Source organism: Perca fluviatilis, chromosome 7 (assembly GCF_010015445.1).
Source record: "Perca fluviatilis chromosome 7, GENO_Pfluv_1.0, whole genome shotgun sequence".
Classification (NCBI taxonomy): domain Eukaryota; kingdom Metazoa; phylum Chordata; class Actinopteri; order Perciformes; family Percidae; genus Perca; species Perca fluviatilis.
Genome location: NC_053118.1, coordinates 12,956,085 through 12,974,571, shown reverse-complemented (window position 1 = coordinate 12,974,571; position 18,487 = coordinate 12,956,085). Strand labels below are relative to the sequence as shown.

The window sequence follows — 18,487 nt, the reverse complement described above, 5'->3', positions numbered from 1 at the left end:
AGTTTTTTTTCCTTCTTTTTTAAACCACTGATTTCCTAAATATTTTCTGTTTACGTGGTACCGCCGACGGTGACTACATCATATCACTTTCCAGCAAAAATCCATGTTATGTTCTTCATTACAAATGAAATAAATGTCAGACTGAGTGACTGACGTGTGATGTGCATACTTCTTAGAAAGTCAGTTTTTAGAAATGTCTCATGATATATTGTCTCTAGAAGTGTGTTATTCAACTTTTCTTTTTGTTAAAGAAGGAAAAGAAAATCCCAATACTCTATACTATCGAATCGCAATACTTCTCATACCGTTGCAACCCTAATTTCTACTGTATAGCCTACAGAATGACCTGATCTTGATTTTGACACTGGTTTGTGTCCTCTGCACATGTTGGATTGTTTATTGCTCAGTTTGACAGTGGCCTATTCTTACACTTGAACTTTCTTGCTCTGGTAGCTTCTAGTAGCTGCTAATGTTGGCGTGACCCTGCAGGTTGTGTTCTTTATGCAAGCAATCTATATTCACATTTGCATATTGGGCTTAAACTTTAACTTCTCTTTGGCATGTATCAACTTTGTTCAATGATCCTAAATCTAAAATGAAAAGTTTAGAAAAGGTAATATTAAATTGCTTTCTACAATGTGTTCCTTTTTTAATATATTAATTCAGTATTAAGAATGGAAAATAAGTGTTACTACTCTCCTACTAGATGTAAAGTTGTCCTTGCATGGCTCATTCCATGTGGTCTGTGAAAGATATCGTGTGATACAGTTCATTGTAAAACAAAACACATGTCAGCAGCACTTATCCAAAAAAAAAAAAAAAAAAAAAAAAAAACCCAAAAAAAAAAAAAAAAAAAAAAAAAAAAAAACAAAAACCAACACCCCCACACCCACACACACACCCCCCCCCCCACACAAACACACAAACACAAACAAAAAAAAAAAAAAAAAAAAAAACACCCCCTTTTTTTTTTTTTTTTTTTTTTTTTCACCACCCCCCCGTTTTTTTTTCCTATCCATGTCCTATCGGTACTCATTTTAGGAGCTGAAGTGCATTGGTCATATTTCATATCGGAGCGAAAAAGAAATTTTAAGATTCTGACCAGCAACATCGCAATCAGGTTTGGGCAAATAGTATTTGGGTCCATTTAGGGTTGTGGTCAGTAAATTTGAATAGGATTTAAATCCAGAGAGTTTACATGAAACTTAATATGGCTCCTGGCTTCACAGGGGCACTTATTAGGAATAGAGATCAGGCTTATTATCTTCCTAATGGTATTGATTTAGTTTCATGGGCTAAATGTTTGGGATTTAACACTTTGGTAGTGATATCTAAAAGGCACCACTGAATTCATGCATTGTTATGCAGTTGATATTCATCAAGATCAAATACATTATTGTATATGTCTGCCTTTAAGGACTCCCTCAAAAACTAGATGCTATATCTCAAGGGGTTATTCCTAATTTAAAAAAAAAAGGATTTCCTACATGACGATGAAACACAAATAAAGTACTGTATATTTTCTAGTAAAAGAGTGATCATGTAAAAAGAAGATCTAAACCAAATGTACGATTATCCAAAGACAATAAGAATGTTTTTCTGAGAATCCTCACACTATACTGGCACAAATTTGCAAAAACTTTGGTGTGTGTGTGTGTGTGTGTGTGTGTGTGTGTGTGTGTGTGTGTGTGTGTGTGTGTGTGTGTGTGTGTGTGTGTGTGTGTCCCTTTTTCAGCACAGTCAGTCATTCAGTCTGGATTAGCAAACTGTGAGAGACAGCATTGTTAGAGAGACAGACAGAGGGAGAGACAGACGGACCACAGAGGACAGCGACAGAAATAGAGGGAGACAGGGAAACAAAGGACATTACTCTTACTGTATGTTAATTCTCGTTCCATGTCTATGCTAACTTCTATCTAGCCAGGCACTTCTCAATTCCACATTTCTGCAAAAAACACGACCAAAACCTCAATTCTCTGTGTTGAAAAGAGAGAATGTGTACTCTAATAGAGTCCTAAATGGATGTCTCTTTTTAATAGCACACTAAACCGATGTGTGAACAGAGAGGCACATAGCTGAACGCTTAGGTAAGATTAGTTTTCCACAGCAGCACACACAAATGTGGCTTTATGATTGACTCAGTGGTTTTCAGTAAAAGGCTGCTGTTGACTTTAAGGAGAAGCAGAGTAGCACGTAGACCGGTTTAGCTGCCATGTCAAAGATGACTTTTTGTGAGGTATAAATTATTGCAAGTCTATTATTATATTACCCAATAGGGAGTAAAATAAAGTAGCAAAAGTTGTTTGTTCGATTACTGGAAATTGTACATTTACTTTGTAGTTTAGTACTTGGCTGAGAATATTTGATTTTGAGTAATAATGGGTCTAAATAATATGCCTGAACACAGGATTCTATTTTCATTTGTTGCAATCTAACACAACCAAAGGGGATGAACTGTACAGCCCCAATCCAAGTAAGCCTTTGATTAATTGAACTAAGGATGCAAATTGACACAAATGAACCTGACCTTCAGTTGGTCTCCATTTTTGAGTGCTGCACAGTAGAGGCAAGGAGTAGTGGGTTAGTTTCTCACTTTACCACTGGAGGGCATCCTATATTTTCAGCTCTAATGGACTGATGAAATGTCTTGTTGGGATGAATTATAAATGAGGAGAGAAATTTGTTACAAATACCCAGAGATGACATTTTGACATTCTGCTGAAGACAATATTACCCTTTTTTTTTGCTTATCAAGACTTGAGGATGTATTGTCAAAGAAAAGAGCAAATACAGTGTCTTTCTTTCTCTCTGTGCAGATGTGTGTAACAGCACTGATTTGCCGGAGCTTGAGATTATCAGCTTATTGGAGGAACAGCTGCCAGTCTACAAGCTGAGGGCCGACACCATCTTCGGCTACGACCAAGATGATTGGCTGCACACGCCACTGGTGGACCCCAACTCTTCCCTCGACCTGACTACTGAACAGATAGAGGAGACCCTCAAATACTTCTGTAAGTTTATCATACACTGTTGTTTTTACATGGGAGAGTGTACAAATACAATGTTCAACTTCCTTCTAAATATTATGTTGATTGTTGAATAATTAGATTTTCTAATACAGAAATGTAACTCTGTTAAAGCGAAACCCCTCTGTCTAGACCCTCAAGCTGTGTTTTGTGATTCCACATCAGACAAATCGACTCGTCTTGTTTAGTATTAATGCCCTCTTCGCAAATGATCAACATACCAGTGTTAATATTTCCTGAGATGTTCCTGTAATTGCCAAGTTAATACTCTTAACACCAAATGTCTGTCAAACACTAAGGACAGATAAGTCGATTTCTAGGTTTAGCATTCAGGAAACTGTTATGAGTGACCGTGAGGATTTAACCCTTGTGTTGTCTTAAGGGTCAAATTTGACCTGTTGTCTAAATGTCTATATCAGAAATATGGGTTTCTTTTTAACTACCTAATTTGGATTACCCAAAAAAAATAACACAGATGATTCCATACAAGGACCTTTGCAAGTACAACAAAAGATTGGATCTCTACTTTCATTGAATTTTGGGTGTTTTGTTAAATAGTTTTAGCATTTGAAAAAAAACAAACTGAAATGTTTTGAAACATTATCCCGACTGAATGTTGACCCTTCTGTGTTTAACCTTCCTTTTAATATTAGTCTAAATAATTCATAATTTGTGCTTAAAAAAAAAAAAAAAAAAAATGTATTCACCATGAATTCCAAAAATAAGTAATAAGTGTAAAACTGGTTATGAGTTGGTGTTGGTGGTGTTTATACATGGTAGTGAAAAGAAGCGTTAAACCAAAAAACATTGGATAAAGTGTCGAAAAAAGAAACAACAATGTTGGAGGACGATGCATGGTCGAGTGGAAGACAACACAAGGGTTAAGATTGAGAGGTGAGAGATTTGAGATTTATTCTGACATTGTGCGAGTAGGAATCAGAGAGAGAGCGAGAGGAATGGCCTTCTGCCCACCAGTGTTGGCGCGACAGCTGACCACAGTTGCCACAACAAACATACTTGATGCGTCTCTCTCTCTCTCTCTCTCTCTCTCTCTCTCTCTCTCTCTCAATGTTTTGCTTTCTCTTACACTCCACCCTCTGTTGTGTGTTCACGGACATGTCTGCACTCGTCTTATCAAACTAAGAGCTGCCATGTGGTAGACGGCTACGCCAGCTGTAAACCACATACGCTTGCACACAATTGGAACAAATAAACACACACACAAGCTCACAAAGAACACGTGCACACATAAAAACCAAGGGAATGTAAAGTGTGTGTTTTTTTTTGTTTTTTGTTTTTTACCATCAATAATTCAGTTCTAATTCACGTCTATTTGAAAAGTGACTCAGGTTAAGAAAAAAAACATTGTCTATAAATAGATCAAGCGTCTTTTATAAATGGACTTAACTCTGTAACTTCACCTTGTTGCCCCATGCTGACGAGGGTCCCTTTTGGCCTTGACGTTCATCATAGCCAGCCAGGCTAAGAGACAATGACAAGGTCATGTTACATAAGCAACAGTGTGAGACATTCTGCAAGGGGTGTTGTGCTAAATATTCAACATTGCGTTTTTGCTTCAGTATCAACTATATTCTCCACATACTTCTTTCCTAGTTCATTCTTTCCTCCTCCTCCTCCTGGAGGCATGTTGCTTCTCATTATTGCCTCAGACAGATGGCCGGGTATCGACACCCTGAGGGCCATGAATGAGGAGGGACGGGTCATATTGGTTTCATCCTGGAGCTGTGTTTCACTGGAGCTGTGTAGAGGTCTCTTGAGATAGAATACTACATCGTAACCATCTTAAAACAGCCATATACATTAAGTGACGGTATTTATGCATATATGTATGCAACTACTTGTCCTGTCTAACATTATCTTTACCTGGAGCTCCTTTTTGGTTAAATTGTGTAACCAAATTATGAATTAACAGGGTAATGTGCACACTGTTACATCACTAAAGAGACATGTGGGTGACGGGTTGTCTCATTATGCCCTTCCACACAGCTTGTTCAAGGCCAGAATGTTGTGCCGTTCTTCTTCTGTATAAAAAGTAGGGAAATGGAATGGGAGGACAGAGTTGTTAAGCCGGCAGCGGAGCTAGTAACAGAGACGAATTGATGTCTGTGTAAAAGGGACTGCGGGACAACACCCGCGCACGCTAAATGCGGACGCTGTTATGTGACGTGTACGTCACGCCTCTTTTGCTTCTGGAATGCCGCCATGCTATCTAAAATCAAACACTGGCGCTTGGGGCACGTTCCCTCTGGCACATTAGCATTAAACAGTGTGCAAGTCACTTTAGTAGCAGGAGTTGCGTGTTTTACACATCACAAGTCACATTATTAAAGCAACTTGCTCCCAGTAAGCATCAGTTTGTGAGTCTGCCTTTAGCCTAATGGCTATTGGTTGTGGCCTTTAGCCTGTTAGCTTCATTCTGCAAGTATTGGTGAGTATTGAGCTATACTTAATCTTTCCATAATATGCATCGTGACGGTCTCTGTTATCACTTTGAAGCTGGTTGATCTTGAATTCTGCTAATTTTGTCAGTGAAATGGTTTGCATTTTGCTTTTTGCCCTGATGACCCATGGTTGTTCTGTCTCCCATGCACTGAGCATGTGCTTATTTCATCTCCCCAGCTAAAATGACAAATCCTTGAATGCCCATTGTGTTTATTCATTTTTGGGTTAGCCACGTCACCTCTGCCAACACTGCACGGCTTTCCTGCTAAATGCTTTAACATGCTATGCCGCTCAGCGTCGGGCCTTGGAGTCTGAGCCTGTTGCTATAGCAACCTCACAGAAGGACAAAGTAGAGGAGAGGAGGGGGCGATACTTTAATACGAATGGAGGGCGGGAGCAAGCTTGTGAAAACTGCTCTCACTGATTGGCTGTATGGCATCCTCTAACCCCACCCACCCCACTGTGTCATGACTATCATCATTTCTGCTGCAAAACCCGTGACTGCTGCTGCTGCTGCTGCTGCTCGCTCTCACTCTCTGTATCTCTGTGTCCATTGAGTCATTGTTAGAGATGTGGTGGTGCATGTGTAGAGTTGGTGCTGTCACTGAGCAAGGAATGTTTCAAAACAGAAGACAACGGTTCAGTTATGACCTCAGAAAGACTCGGCCCGAGGACAGACTGACAGGAGCACGGGAAGATGAATTGATGGGAAGCTATAAATGGATGGAGACATGAGTGGATAGAATCCGGCTGGTTGGCTTGCTGGAGGCTTTTAAGTGACTGAGGAAAACTAATGGACAGAATAGAAAGAAGACAGACGCCAAAGGACACAGAGGCAGCACAGACTGACAATTTGTCACATTTGCTGAAACGGTAAAGAATTAACAATGGATAAAAGGACAATAAAGTGACAGTGTTTTGGTTTTTTCTGCTGACAACTGATGACGCAAGTAACGGTTTTGTGGGATGACATGCAGAAATGGCCCCAGCACTACAACAAATATGGAGCATAATACGCTGACAGATTACTGTTAATGAGTGTGGGAAAGAAAGGACATAGGGTGAGAGTGGGCAGACTGTCAACAATAATGACTGTGTGCCAGCTGGCAACTGCTAAGCATGCTGGGATAGCAGATCCGGACACTGACTGACCAACTTGAGTAACGTACACTATCAGTTACTAGTAAGACCCCAGTGACAACTGGTTGTCTCAAAGCATGCTGGGACATCGGGTTTGCCAGAGATGGTACACCTGAGTATGCTGGGACACCGGAAACAATACAGCGGTCTGTCAGAGCAGTGAGGATGAACAGACGAGGCCAGACCAGAGGCCAGAGGTTTGTCAAGGCAGACTACTTCGAACTGGACTGGTACTATGAGGAGTGTACTGATGGTAAGACGGCAGTCTGCTACAGTTTTATGCAGTTCTTGAAGAGTTGACTCAAACTACTAACCTCACTGATGTTACTGGCTATGTAGACATGGTAAGAGGTTGATTTCATATACTATGAAGTACATTCTGTTGGATAGTTGAACCCAATTGTGGGAATTATGTGGGATGTAGAAATGCATACAACAGGGATGGCTTAAAAGATAATTTTTTGGGGCTTTCCCTTTATTAGTAGTAGAGACAGTAGATAGACATGAAAGGGGGAGAGAGATGGGGGACGACACGCAGCAAAGGGCAGCAGGTCTGATTCGAACCCGCGCCGCTGCAGGACTCGGCCAACATGGGGCGAACGCTCTTACTGGGTGAGCTAGAGGCTCCTTTTTTCCTTCAGCTAAACCCCAAGTGAAGTCAGCTTAAACTGATTTCTGTCTGCTAGTTTCCATCTAAGATAACCCAGAGAATGCGACCTCGTGGACTAGCATTCACGACACAAGAAAATATCAAAGCAGAATTTACAGTAATGACACACACAGCAGCATTACCGCTGTAGCTACAGCAGGCAGAGGCTGGATACAGTAGGTGTTGTAACAGGTGCTCTGTGGCGGGCAGCTGAGTCAGTGTGGCTTCTAAAATAGGCCCCCGGAGTAGCTTACAATATAGGACTAGCTGTGGGTGAAAGTGTAGGAAGGTGGGACTGGGTGTGGATGTGGTTCCTCTTTGCTGGGTGGGAATCAGTATAAGAGGCAAGCTTGTGCTGATGTCAGCTACGTGTTTATCAAAGCTGCTGAAAGATAAGGACCTAAGATACCAGCTGACCTGGAGAGACTCATGGAAGTCACAGGTGGCAAACCCAGTTTATTGGGAGAAGAAATATGTAATGAAGATATAGGCAGCTGGTAGACTATCTGAGTCCCAAAGTAGCTGAGAGAAAGGAAACAAAGTTTGTTGAGAGAAAGGAAAAACCTTGAAATAATCTCCACATCAGGACATTTGTCCAAGTTTTTGGAAGCAACCTGTAAATGCCATTTTATTAGGATTATAATGAATAGATAGTAATAATGAATAAAACATTGCTGCAAATCTGTAAAATTGCCCATTCATAACAGACTTCGGTGCAGTGATGGTCTTTATTGTCTTGCAGTAGCAGCAGTTTTTAACTAATAATTATTCTACAGATGCATCCGCACAAACAAACAAACCGAGACCGAGCCAGGTGACATGAGGTTGAAACGGTGTTGACATGTGGAGGGCTCATGGTGCCTGGCCGGACATGTGTGACTCACAGCAGGTTATAGCAGTGGTTGGTTTATTAGCCTCCTGGTGGCACAGCCTCTGGTTTTTCCTCCCTCCTCTCTCTGTATCTTTCTACCGTTGTCTGTGTCTTTCCCCTCTTTTGTATTGTGAGTCAGCTTGGTTATGGTCCATGTCCTAATTTGCTATGTAATTCATTTAACTCAGTACAGCTATGACCTGCAATAATGACTTTCCATTTGGACACAAGTGCATTTTTGTGTGAATTTGATAGTAGTATATTGTGGTAGAATTAATCTGTGCATTTAATGTAAAGGTTTGATGCATTTAAGGGAGCGAATGTGATCTATTAGTTGTTATATGCACTATATTATGCATGTGTGTCAGGGATGCTCTGTAGAGATTCTTACATAACCGTTTGACACAGCTCAGCACCTCCCCGATGTGAGCTGTGCAGCTTAAATGTCTGCAATATTATTTAGCCGTGGCAGCTAACCATGGTTTGATATCCAGGCTTTGGTCATTTGACTTGCTGGTGACAATTTTTTCCTGCAACACACTGAAAATGAATTTTAAATACAATTATGCTCAAATGAACAAATAAGGAGGGGAGGGGGGATGTGCAGTTTCTCTGATAAATCTTCTGGTGGAGTGTAGAGACAGAAATAGAAAGCAGCTGGTTTGGTGTTTTATTCTGAGAAATCTAAGGGAGGGATGTGAAAGTAGGTTGGCTTATATTTAGCCCAATGATTTGCATGCTACTACTTTAGCCACTCTTGTCGATAGCAGTCTGCCAAATATTCATTGGCAGTTTTAGCAGCCTTCAAAACAAATGGCTGGATAGATGGAGGGCAACCAGGATAGCGCTGGGGCTGAGAAAAAGGAAAAACTATTCTTCCAGAGGGGATGTGACAGGGTGTGGGGGGATAATTATAGGAAACAAGAATGAAGAGGAGACAAAACATGTTTGTGCCAGCCTTTTAATTTGGTTTTAGAAACACTGCAAATAAATCCTTTTGTTTCCAAGTCTATATAGGTAATAGCGTTCAAATTGTAATTGTCTCCCCTATATAACTTGGCTTTGCCATTTACTTTGAGTCCAAACTCATCACTGGAAGAATTATTAGAGTTTGGAAGTTGTGCTAACTGAAGTAGGACAGATCGTAGTAGTCTCTCTGTTGCTGCTCTTTTGGTAATGTTGCTACGGTTTCTGTGCCAAAAAAAAAAAAAAAGTAGTAGGAAATCTAAGAGGCTTAAAGGACACAAGTTAGAGAGCTTTGAGCCATATCGGACAATCTTGTTTAAGCTAGTTGTATTTCATGATTTCAACAGGGTTATACATAACGTAACTTTCTAAAATGTTGTTTATGTAAATTCCTTGTCCAGTTTAGTAATTTTTCTTCCAAACAACTGTACAAAGCAAGTCAACAGAGACATAAAAAAAAACAAATTAGGTTAAAAGCGGGAGAGTGTATTAAAGGAAAAACGGAAAAACAGAAAAACAAGTGGAGTGTAAAGAGTGAATGTGACCAGAATAGCAATGGGAAAGGGAAAACAATGCCGAGCGGCGTTTGTCCAGGACTGCTTTGTTGTCGGCAGCATGGCATCCATAGGACCATTGAGTGGAGTTACTCAAGCATGCAGGACGGTACTGAGCTGGCTCAGTTTTCTACACCAATTACAGTAATTATAACACTTGAGCAGTGACTAATGAGCAGAACATTTGGCTGCTTTGATGCGGCCTATATTCATCTATGAAGGGCCGGGTCTTCTGGGTCGTATACTAGCTCAGCTCAGATGGACATTGACATACAGTACAGTATATACAGTTATTCTCTATTTGTCACAACAAACATGAAGGATATTATGGTAATTATTTCTCAAAAATGATAACTTTTGGGAGTTGGGCCTCAAGCTCACCCAGTAGAACCTGCGCCCCTGAGTCTTTAGCAGCAGCTAACTCACAGCCCTTTGCTGCGTGTCATCTTCCCCCCCCCCGTCATTCTCCAGCTGTTCGATAATAAAAAGGTAATAAAAATAATAATCTTTAAAAGAATGTATAGTAGCATTCATTACAGTTTATTAAAATGAATGTGCATGGACCAGCAGGGCAGGAAGGATGGCTGCCTATGTGTTGTTTTGATTGAGCAACATCAAACCTTCTGTTGATGTTTAACCACTCAAGTAAATCATTTGAATGATGTGATAAAGGAAGAGAATTTGGTGAGGTTGGGTCATCATGCCACAAGAAAGTCTATCAAATTAAATGGATAACTAAACACATTGGTATTTGTGAAACTTTTACAAAGATGGTTCCATACCTTTTTTAAAGTTTGCCAATAGGTAGACCGGCTTCTAGAGACATGTTTTGAAGTTTGGTATTAGACACTTTTGTGTTCATTTTCCATTAACCTCTATTGAAGGTGCTACATAGTGTGGTCAACTTGACCCAGTTCTCTCTTTTCTTGCATTTACTGTAGTGAGTAACCGTCTTTTTGGGCCATTTTTTAAATGCTTAAAATTCTTTTTAAATTGTGATATATTCCTAGTCTCCCGAGATGTTGATGATTATAAATCACTGACTGGACTTCATTTATAGTCATTTTTCAATTCACGGTTCAGCCAAATGGGCAGCTCATTAGTTAACACAGTTTAGCAGCAAGCAAGCTCAGGGATTCTATTCCAAACTCTGGGCCCGTCTGTCTGGACTATACACTGTGGCTCTTGCTGTTTGCAACTGGGTACTGAGTATAAAACTTAAAAATCAATCCCAACATCCACTTGCGTTTCTACTTTAGCAATAAAGTGAATGTAATAGGTGAAATCAGCGCTGTATCATTGCTCTCACCCTGTCTGTGCAGTCCATAGAGTGAGTTTATGGCTGTAGTTGCATTAATATGTGAGTGTACTGTATATGTATCTAATTAAAAAGAAAACGTAACATTGTTTCTTTTCTGTTTCACATGATTATATCCTTATTAAGAGCGATGAGGGTGGGAAAATGCTTAAACTGTCCATGTGTCCGCTGTTATGACTTCACAGTATGGTGCATATTAAAAAAAATTTTTTTAAACTTTACTTCCTTCATTTGAGTGTTTGTATTGTTTGCCACCCTTCCAGCTCAAGTTAATCTTGCGATCCCATGTATGTCACCTGATGATACAGGTCAGAGGTTAAATATGCGTAAAAACATTCACCTATAAAGGTTTCACTGTGAAACGGGAGCAGGTCTATTATTGTTTGCTCTGCCCTTTTGTCACCATAGAGGCTGAACTGGACTGTACCAAGTTAGTTTCACACGAGGGTGAGTTGTTAAAAGACTTGCTTTGAATTGGATTCAATGTCTACCTGAGAAACTGGTGTCTCTCAGCTCTGATTTGCTCCTGTGGGTACCAGCCTGAACCATTTCAACCTTTTTTAAGTGGAAAATGTTAAAATAGTTTGACAGAATGAGGATTACAGGGATTAAGATACATATTACAGATTACTTTTAAATGCTCTCATCTGATGTGTTAAATCTGTTTTAACCTAGTTTTATAACTTAAAAAAATCTGATGGACAGCCTCGTCTATATACAGTATGTGTCTGTGTCCACCCCCCTGTCTGTGTTAAAGTAGAGTAGGCCATTCACTGACCAGTCAGAGAGGAGACTGGGAGGAGTCAGGTTATCTGGTTGTCTCGCAGAGCCTCAGGGGACAAATGATACACACACTTTTGGAAAGTCACTCGGCAGACATTACTTGGTACTTGACAGATATACACAGACAGACTTACACAGACAGACGTTGCCAGTCATGTACAATGGAGTGTTTAGAGAGACATACTGTATACACTATACACATCTATTGTCCTATTTGGAACAAACACATCTTTGTTAGATGTGTACTTTCACATCTAGGCACACACAGATTAGGTATTGATTCATAGATTAAAAAACACCCACACCCACCAATGCACACAGCCCAGGTAGGAGCCATGGTGTGGCAGCTGCAGGCTTTGTGGTTTAGTGGATAGCCTTCGTGCCAGTGGAGGATGGCACTGCTCACAGCTGCTGGCACTGAGGACGAGCTGGAGTACTCCTACCAGCCAGAGGAGGATCAGGAATATGTTTGTCATGAAAGCTCGGAGCAGGAGGAAGAAGAAGAAGAGGAGTATGTATGTCTCCCCGATCATGGAAGCACAGAGCAGGAGGAGGAAGAGATGGATGAAGAGCAACAGGTTCTGTGTGAAGGTAGACTTCTTTGTAATCGAGAGCATCACCTCTGTTGTGCTCTTCTCCTTGGTTCTCGCTAGTCTGTGTGCTAGCTTGTTTAGTGTATGGGAGCTTTTGTAGCGTGATACTTCAGTCTTAATTAATTGGTTCCGAGGCTATGTGGATTCTAAAGGGGGCTTATTTGATACCTGCGTAACCCTTACGATGGTATTTTGTCTCCTGTGGGCTGTGGCTTTATCCTGCAGGTGCAGCCGCTAATGTTAGTGTTGGTCTCAGCACTGCATGGTCCAGTTGCCTGCTAATGTGACATGTTCAAACATGGGCTTGGCTCTTTGTTCCGGCTGTCACTTCAGTGCCAAGTGCCAGCTTGCTACATTGGAACACAATGATTCTTACTTGGTATTTAGGTTTTTAGCTTGTGTTTAAATCGCTTTGGGATTTGTTTTAGGGTTGAGTAACTATCCTGAATTTTTCACAGCATGGTTGGAGAGAGACAGACAGAGAGAGAGAGAGAGAGAGAGAGAGAGAGAGAGATGTGTACATAAACTAAAGGTATGGGCTCATGCAGGTACAACAGAGGACTCTTCAGTGATCTGGTCAGCTAAAAGTAAACTGCTAAAGCAAGCTTTTCTGCATTGAAAGTGATTGGTCACTTTGTAGCATTTGGGTCAGTGCATGAGACAGTAAGGTTACTGTGGCATTTTTATTTATTTTTTTATTGTGGCAATTAAGATGAATTTCAACTTGGGTCCAATAAGGAAATGGTACTCTGATTCATACTTGCATTATATTTAATTTTAACAGTTCCATACAGGCTGTTTTGGGGATATTGAATAGAATAACAAGGGCTCCTTTCTGTCCGTTGTCTTAATGTTTGTTTGTTGTCCTTGAACCTGTGTGTTGTCTGTTGCCCAGTGGCAACAGGGGGGCTGATGGAGCCAGAACTCCAGACGTCTGGCTCCATCCCCCCCCAGCCCCCCTGGGGCAACGCAGACGGACAGAAAACCAGGAGTCTGCTAATAGGTCCTTATTGAGCTTTAATTACATTTCAACTCAGAACTGAGTCACCTAACTTATCTATTAAGGTTGAACCAATATAGTTGTTTTACCATTATACTGTACCTGTTGTGGTCTAGATGAGAGAGAGGGAGAGAGCATCAGCCTTAAGTTACCTGCTCTCCGTATATAAAACTCCAAGAAAACATCCAGATCACATTACAATATTAAGTTACATCTCCTACTGAATGTAATCTAGGTAATAGTTGCCTTCTCTTAACTGTCTTCACCTTTTCTATAACTGCCAATTTATGACCACACACACACACACACACACACACACACACACACACACACACACACACACACACACACACACACACACACACACACACACACACACACACACACACACACACACACACACACACACAATGACAGGTAAACGGGCTGCACCCTGTGCTATCAAGTGTACAATCTCATTATAGGCCAGATAGCAAATGCAGTTTTGTATTCCTTGGTTGTCGTCATGCCAGTTTGTTCCCTCAGTAACACTGTGCCTTAACAACTCACCCAGGAGAGAAGGTTACGTGTGTGTGTTTTTTTTCGCATGATCAGGTCTGTGTGTCTGTATCATGACCAAATGCTTGCAAAATTAAGGAGTTTTGGTGCTATTTAGCAAAGGTCTGCATGGCAACATGCTAAACTAAAATGGTGAGCGTGCTAAACATTATACTTGTCAAAAAAAAGTGGCATGTGAGCATGCTGATGTTAGCATTTAGCTCACAGTATTGTTATGCCTAAGCACAGCCTAGTATGGCAAGTAGAGTATGGCAACAGATGATTAGTGTTGTTCAAGTAGAATCTCTCTAGCACCTGATGAGTACATTTGACGTGTGATGGGTTTATAGAGAGACGTGGTTGGAAACCCTGGGTGGGGGATGACAAATGTGTGATGTGCCCTTATTTAATCTAACAGAATTCCTCTCTGAAGCTCCTCAGTGTCATGCATGCTCATTCGACCTTGTCTGGCTGAAATAGAGCAACTTGTTTAATAATGGATGATAATGAGGGGAAATATCCTTAACTAAAGCATAGCCAACTGTGTCCAGCAGCCATACAGAACACTGCCTGTGCTGAATGAGGATATGAAAATATGTTGTTTGCATTACACAACTGTTTTGCATTCTGGAAGGCCTCTGAGTTAGTTCTATTGTGTACGAACCTGAAATGACATTCGTCCTTAACAAGGGTATCATGTTATTTCTGTGGAAACTGAGATAGTTCTGTTGTTCTTTGTTGTAATAGTGTGTGCATCATAATGTTGCTGTTCTTCCTGGTGCTGTATGACACTGGACATCACACCTCCTGACAGTGTAGCATCACACATCTCCTCTCTCCAAGGTAGTGTTAAAAGTGACTAACCACACTGTTCAAAAGTAAACCTCCTCATACTGATATAACCCTGAAATTCCCCACCCAGTCATCCCATCTACATTGAAGTGGGAATGTAACTTTAGTACAACTCAAACCAATTGGGCAACACATTTTGTAATGAACCAACAAAACCAGTCACTCAAGAGGAGCAGAGAAAATAGTTTTGTGTTAGTCAGAATGTCCCTTATGGGTGTTTTGCCCCAGAGAGAGGGTCGTACATTCTGTCAACGACACCCTGTTTTAATTAGGACCTCTGGGATGAATAATTCCTCCAGTCTGGATTGTTAAGGTACCATGGCATGAAAATTTCACTTTATGAGGTTTTTTTAACATTAATATGCGTTCCCCCAGCCTGCCTATGCCTATAGAAATGGTGATAGGTCTAAACCGAGCCCTGGGTATCCTGCTCTGCCTTTTGAGAAAATGAAAGCTCAGATGGGCCGATCTGGAATCTTGCTCCTTATGACCTCATAGGTTACCTCCCCTTTCTCTGCTTTGCCCGCCCAGAGAATTTGGCCCACCCATGAAAAAGAGAGAGAGAGAGACATCATGGCTTTCAAACGAGAAAAGTGGCAGTTGGTCAAGGCCAGTGATAATGAACGTGGGCTCATGTAGCTGAACTAGCAGTGCTAGGTGTGGCTCCTCACATGGACCGCTGTGTCTGTTACTTATCTTTTCTGAATCACTTGGTATGAAGGTTGATGACTAGTGAGCTGTATATGAGTAGAGTAGAGGGAGTGTACTCTTACAAGGCGTGAAAACAACGCATCAATGGATGGAAGGTTATTTTTCTCAGTCCATGAGTCATTTTAATGATTCATGGACTGAGAACAAGAAAATGGATAGCAGGGATAACAGGCACCTGTAAATATTGGAACACCCCTCTTCATAATGCAGTACAATTTAACCGCGCCATTAAGTTTATCAACATCTCTAAAACAGTTTCAACAAAAAAACATTACGAACTTAATGAAGTTAGATTTTTTTTTGTAGGGCTGCTGTATTAGACTGCATTAGTTTTAAGTTGCAAACTGGAAATCTACTTTTAAGTATTTTTTATAAAAAAAACAAAATCCAGCATTTTAAAGAATAGGCATCAAGTCACACATCAGTTATTGTGTATCCTACATCATATGCAACCACAGGGTTTTATACTGTATACCGTTCATAGAAAGTGATTTAAGTTATTCATGCTTTATAAAACCTAGTACAACTGAATTTTGTTGCCTATAGACATTACAAATTGCACACCTTTTATCCTGAAATGCACTGTGAGCTCATTTAACACATTATGTCACCAAAAGTTTGGAGTGCAGAACATTGACTGTTTCAACAAGGGTTGTGCTATCGTACAGTTATAAATACTGTAAACAAGAGCTGAAGATGTTGTTTTGCAAGCATGATACCTTGGATAAATGTTACATCGTCACAAATTTTCATTCACAAAGTTTACTATTGTTATTTATTATTGACCGCATCGACAAATTGTATTTCGGGTGTTTTGTATTGATCCTTTTTCTTTCTTTGTCTGTGCAGTGCTGTGTGCTGACAGAGTGGGCCAGATGACGAAGACCTATAGTGACATTGATGCTGTCACTCGACTGCTGGAAGAGGTAAGATCATGTCGAGTAAGATCAGTTAAAGTAGGAAAAACACAAAGGACTACAGTATATGCAGACTGAAGTACTTTGGTCAAAAGTTAATATGTGGTCTGATAGTCTAAACACATGTTCCTTTATGAGGTTCGCGGCAAAGGAGGTTTGATGGAACCACATCATAAAACTAGCTGTCAGCAGCTGATATTCAAATCTTAATGCTTCGCATAAGCTGCTGGTGAGGAACTCAGCCGGCTTTCTCTGCATGAATTAAAAAAATGTGAAAATAGAATGGCGTCATTGTTTAAATGGACCATGACATTTAACAGCCAGCCAACCATTGACTAAACATGGTAATCAAAGATGGCACACCATCAACAAACAGACTGGAAAATGCATTCAAAAGACATTTGTGCTGTTGTGGTCAATAAGAGGTTGAGGTATTAAAGCTTTAGTGCGTGACTTTTTGATATTAATGAACGTACATTCATAAAAATCAAGCCATTGCCAAATGAGTTGCTACAAAGCTAATTAAAACTATCCGCTCCACACAACTCTCTCTGGATTTCTCAGTATGGCTATGTTCAGAAGATTGTGGCGTCTGGTGACTTTCCCGCGCAGAAACTCGAGTTAACCCTTGTGTTGTCCTTCGGGTCCCAGTGACCCGAAGGACAACACAAGGATTATGTACTTCCCTTTACTTTGCTGAGAATTGCTCTCTAAACAAGGGTTAATACAGCACCTTAGTTCTTGTTTGTACAGCATTTTGGTCAGCTTAAACTGTGTTTAAATGTGTTCTAGAAATAAACTTACTTACTTACTTTACAAGAAACAGGGTTTAGAGAGCAATTCTCAACAAAGTAAAGGGAAGTACATAATCCTTGTGTTGTCCTTCGGGTCACTGGGACCCGAAGGACAACACAAGGGTTAAGAGTCCATGTTTTTATTTTTTATTTTTTTATTCTCTCCATACTCCTTGCATACTGGCAACTGCGTGGAGGAGGGGTGGGGGTAGTGCGCAGAAGGCTGCATCATGTGGACGTGCAGACAGTGTTGTTGTCATTACTTAGAATTCCTCATGGGGGCGACAAACTACACAAAGACACTGCAGTTGTCCTTGTAGAGTAATGTGTGTGGACACTATGTGATTCTGTCCACCCTCTGTTTATTTCTTCATTCCACCGTCTCCTTGCTGAGGTATTATTATTATTATTATTATTATTATTATTATTATTATTATTATATACGTTTTAAACTCTTCTGCTGCATGTCCTTTACATACATTATTCCTAGAGGAAAACTTTAAAGGAATCATTTGACATTTTTAGAACCACTCCTAGTTAGGTGAAAAGATCAATAACACTCGCTTATCTGTCCGTTAAATATGCAGCAGGAGCCAGCAGCCAGTTAGCTTAGCATAAATACTGGAAACCGGTAAAAACTGCTATCCTGGCTCCAAAGGTAAGAGTGGTATCAATCTTCTCATCTAACTCGCGACAAGAAAGCAAATTAACATATTTTCCCATAATGTCAACACAGTTGTTTAACGTCTGTAATGTTTTCAACTCTTTGCTGTGACAACACTAAACAAAACCTTTTATCTCGGTGCAGAAAGAGCGCGACTTGGAGTTAGCAGCTCGCATTGGCCAGTCACTGCTGAAAAAAAACAAAGCCCTCAGTGAGAGGAACGAACTGCTGGAGGAGCAAGTAGAGCACATACGAGAGGAGGTACACATTTGTCACTTTGTCATTTTAGTAGGAGTAGCCCCGAGGTGGTTGGGCATGTCTTAGAACATGCAAAATCTGTGTAATGGTCTGTTGCAGTCCAACATGTGAGTTGTAGCCATGCCTTTTTTTTTTTTTTTTTTTACTTTAACTGTCCTCTGTCTACATGTCTTCATATTATATTCCACATAAAGGTATCTCAGTTGCGTCACGACTTGTCCATGAAAGATGAGCTGTTACAGTTCTATACCAGCGCTGCCGAGGAAAGTGAGGGGGAGTCTACCACCTCCACACCGTGAGTCTCCTTTCATTCACCTCTCCTCTTCTTCTTGGTAAAATAGTATGCAGTGCTGTTTTGCACTGGAATTCAAGTATGATGCAAACAAACACA

At 40.6% G+C, this 18,487-nt stretch overlaps 1 protein-coding gene across 8 annotated transcripts in view; it reads left to right on the top strand.

Moving 5' to 3' along the window:
* Window positions 1-18,487, top strand: part of trak1a (trafficking protein, kinesin binding 1a) — a 56,788-nt gene that overhangs the window by 21,006 nt on the left and 17,295 nt on the right. For 5 of the 8 annotated variants that reach the window (XR_005639882.1, XM_039806886.1, XM_039806888.1 and 2 more), the window contains exons 2-5: window positions 2,817-3,011; window positions 16,313-16,389; window positions 17,983-18,099; window positions 18,291-18,391. Coding sequence is in view for 7 of the 8 variants with exons in the window: in XM_039806883.1 (XP_039662817.1) it covers window positions 2,817-3,011; window positions 16,313-16,389; window positions 17,983-18,099; window positions 18,291-18,391 (490 nt within the window). In the remaining variant the exon portion in view is untranslated. Of the gene's footprint in view, window positions 1-2,816; window positions 3,012-5,904; window positions 6,974-11,790; window positions 12,362-16,312; window positions 16,390-17,982; window positions 18,100-18,290; window positions 18,392-18,487 lie in introns of those variants that run through there. The other 3 variants (XM_039806885.1, XM_039806887.1, XM_039806884.1) reach the window with 3 other exon arrangements.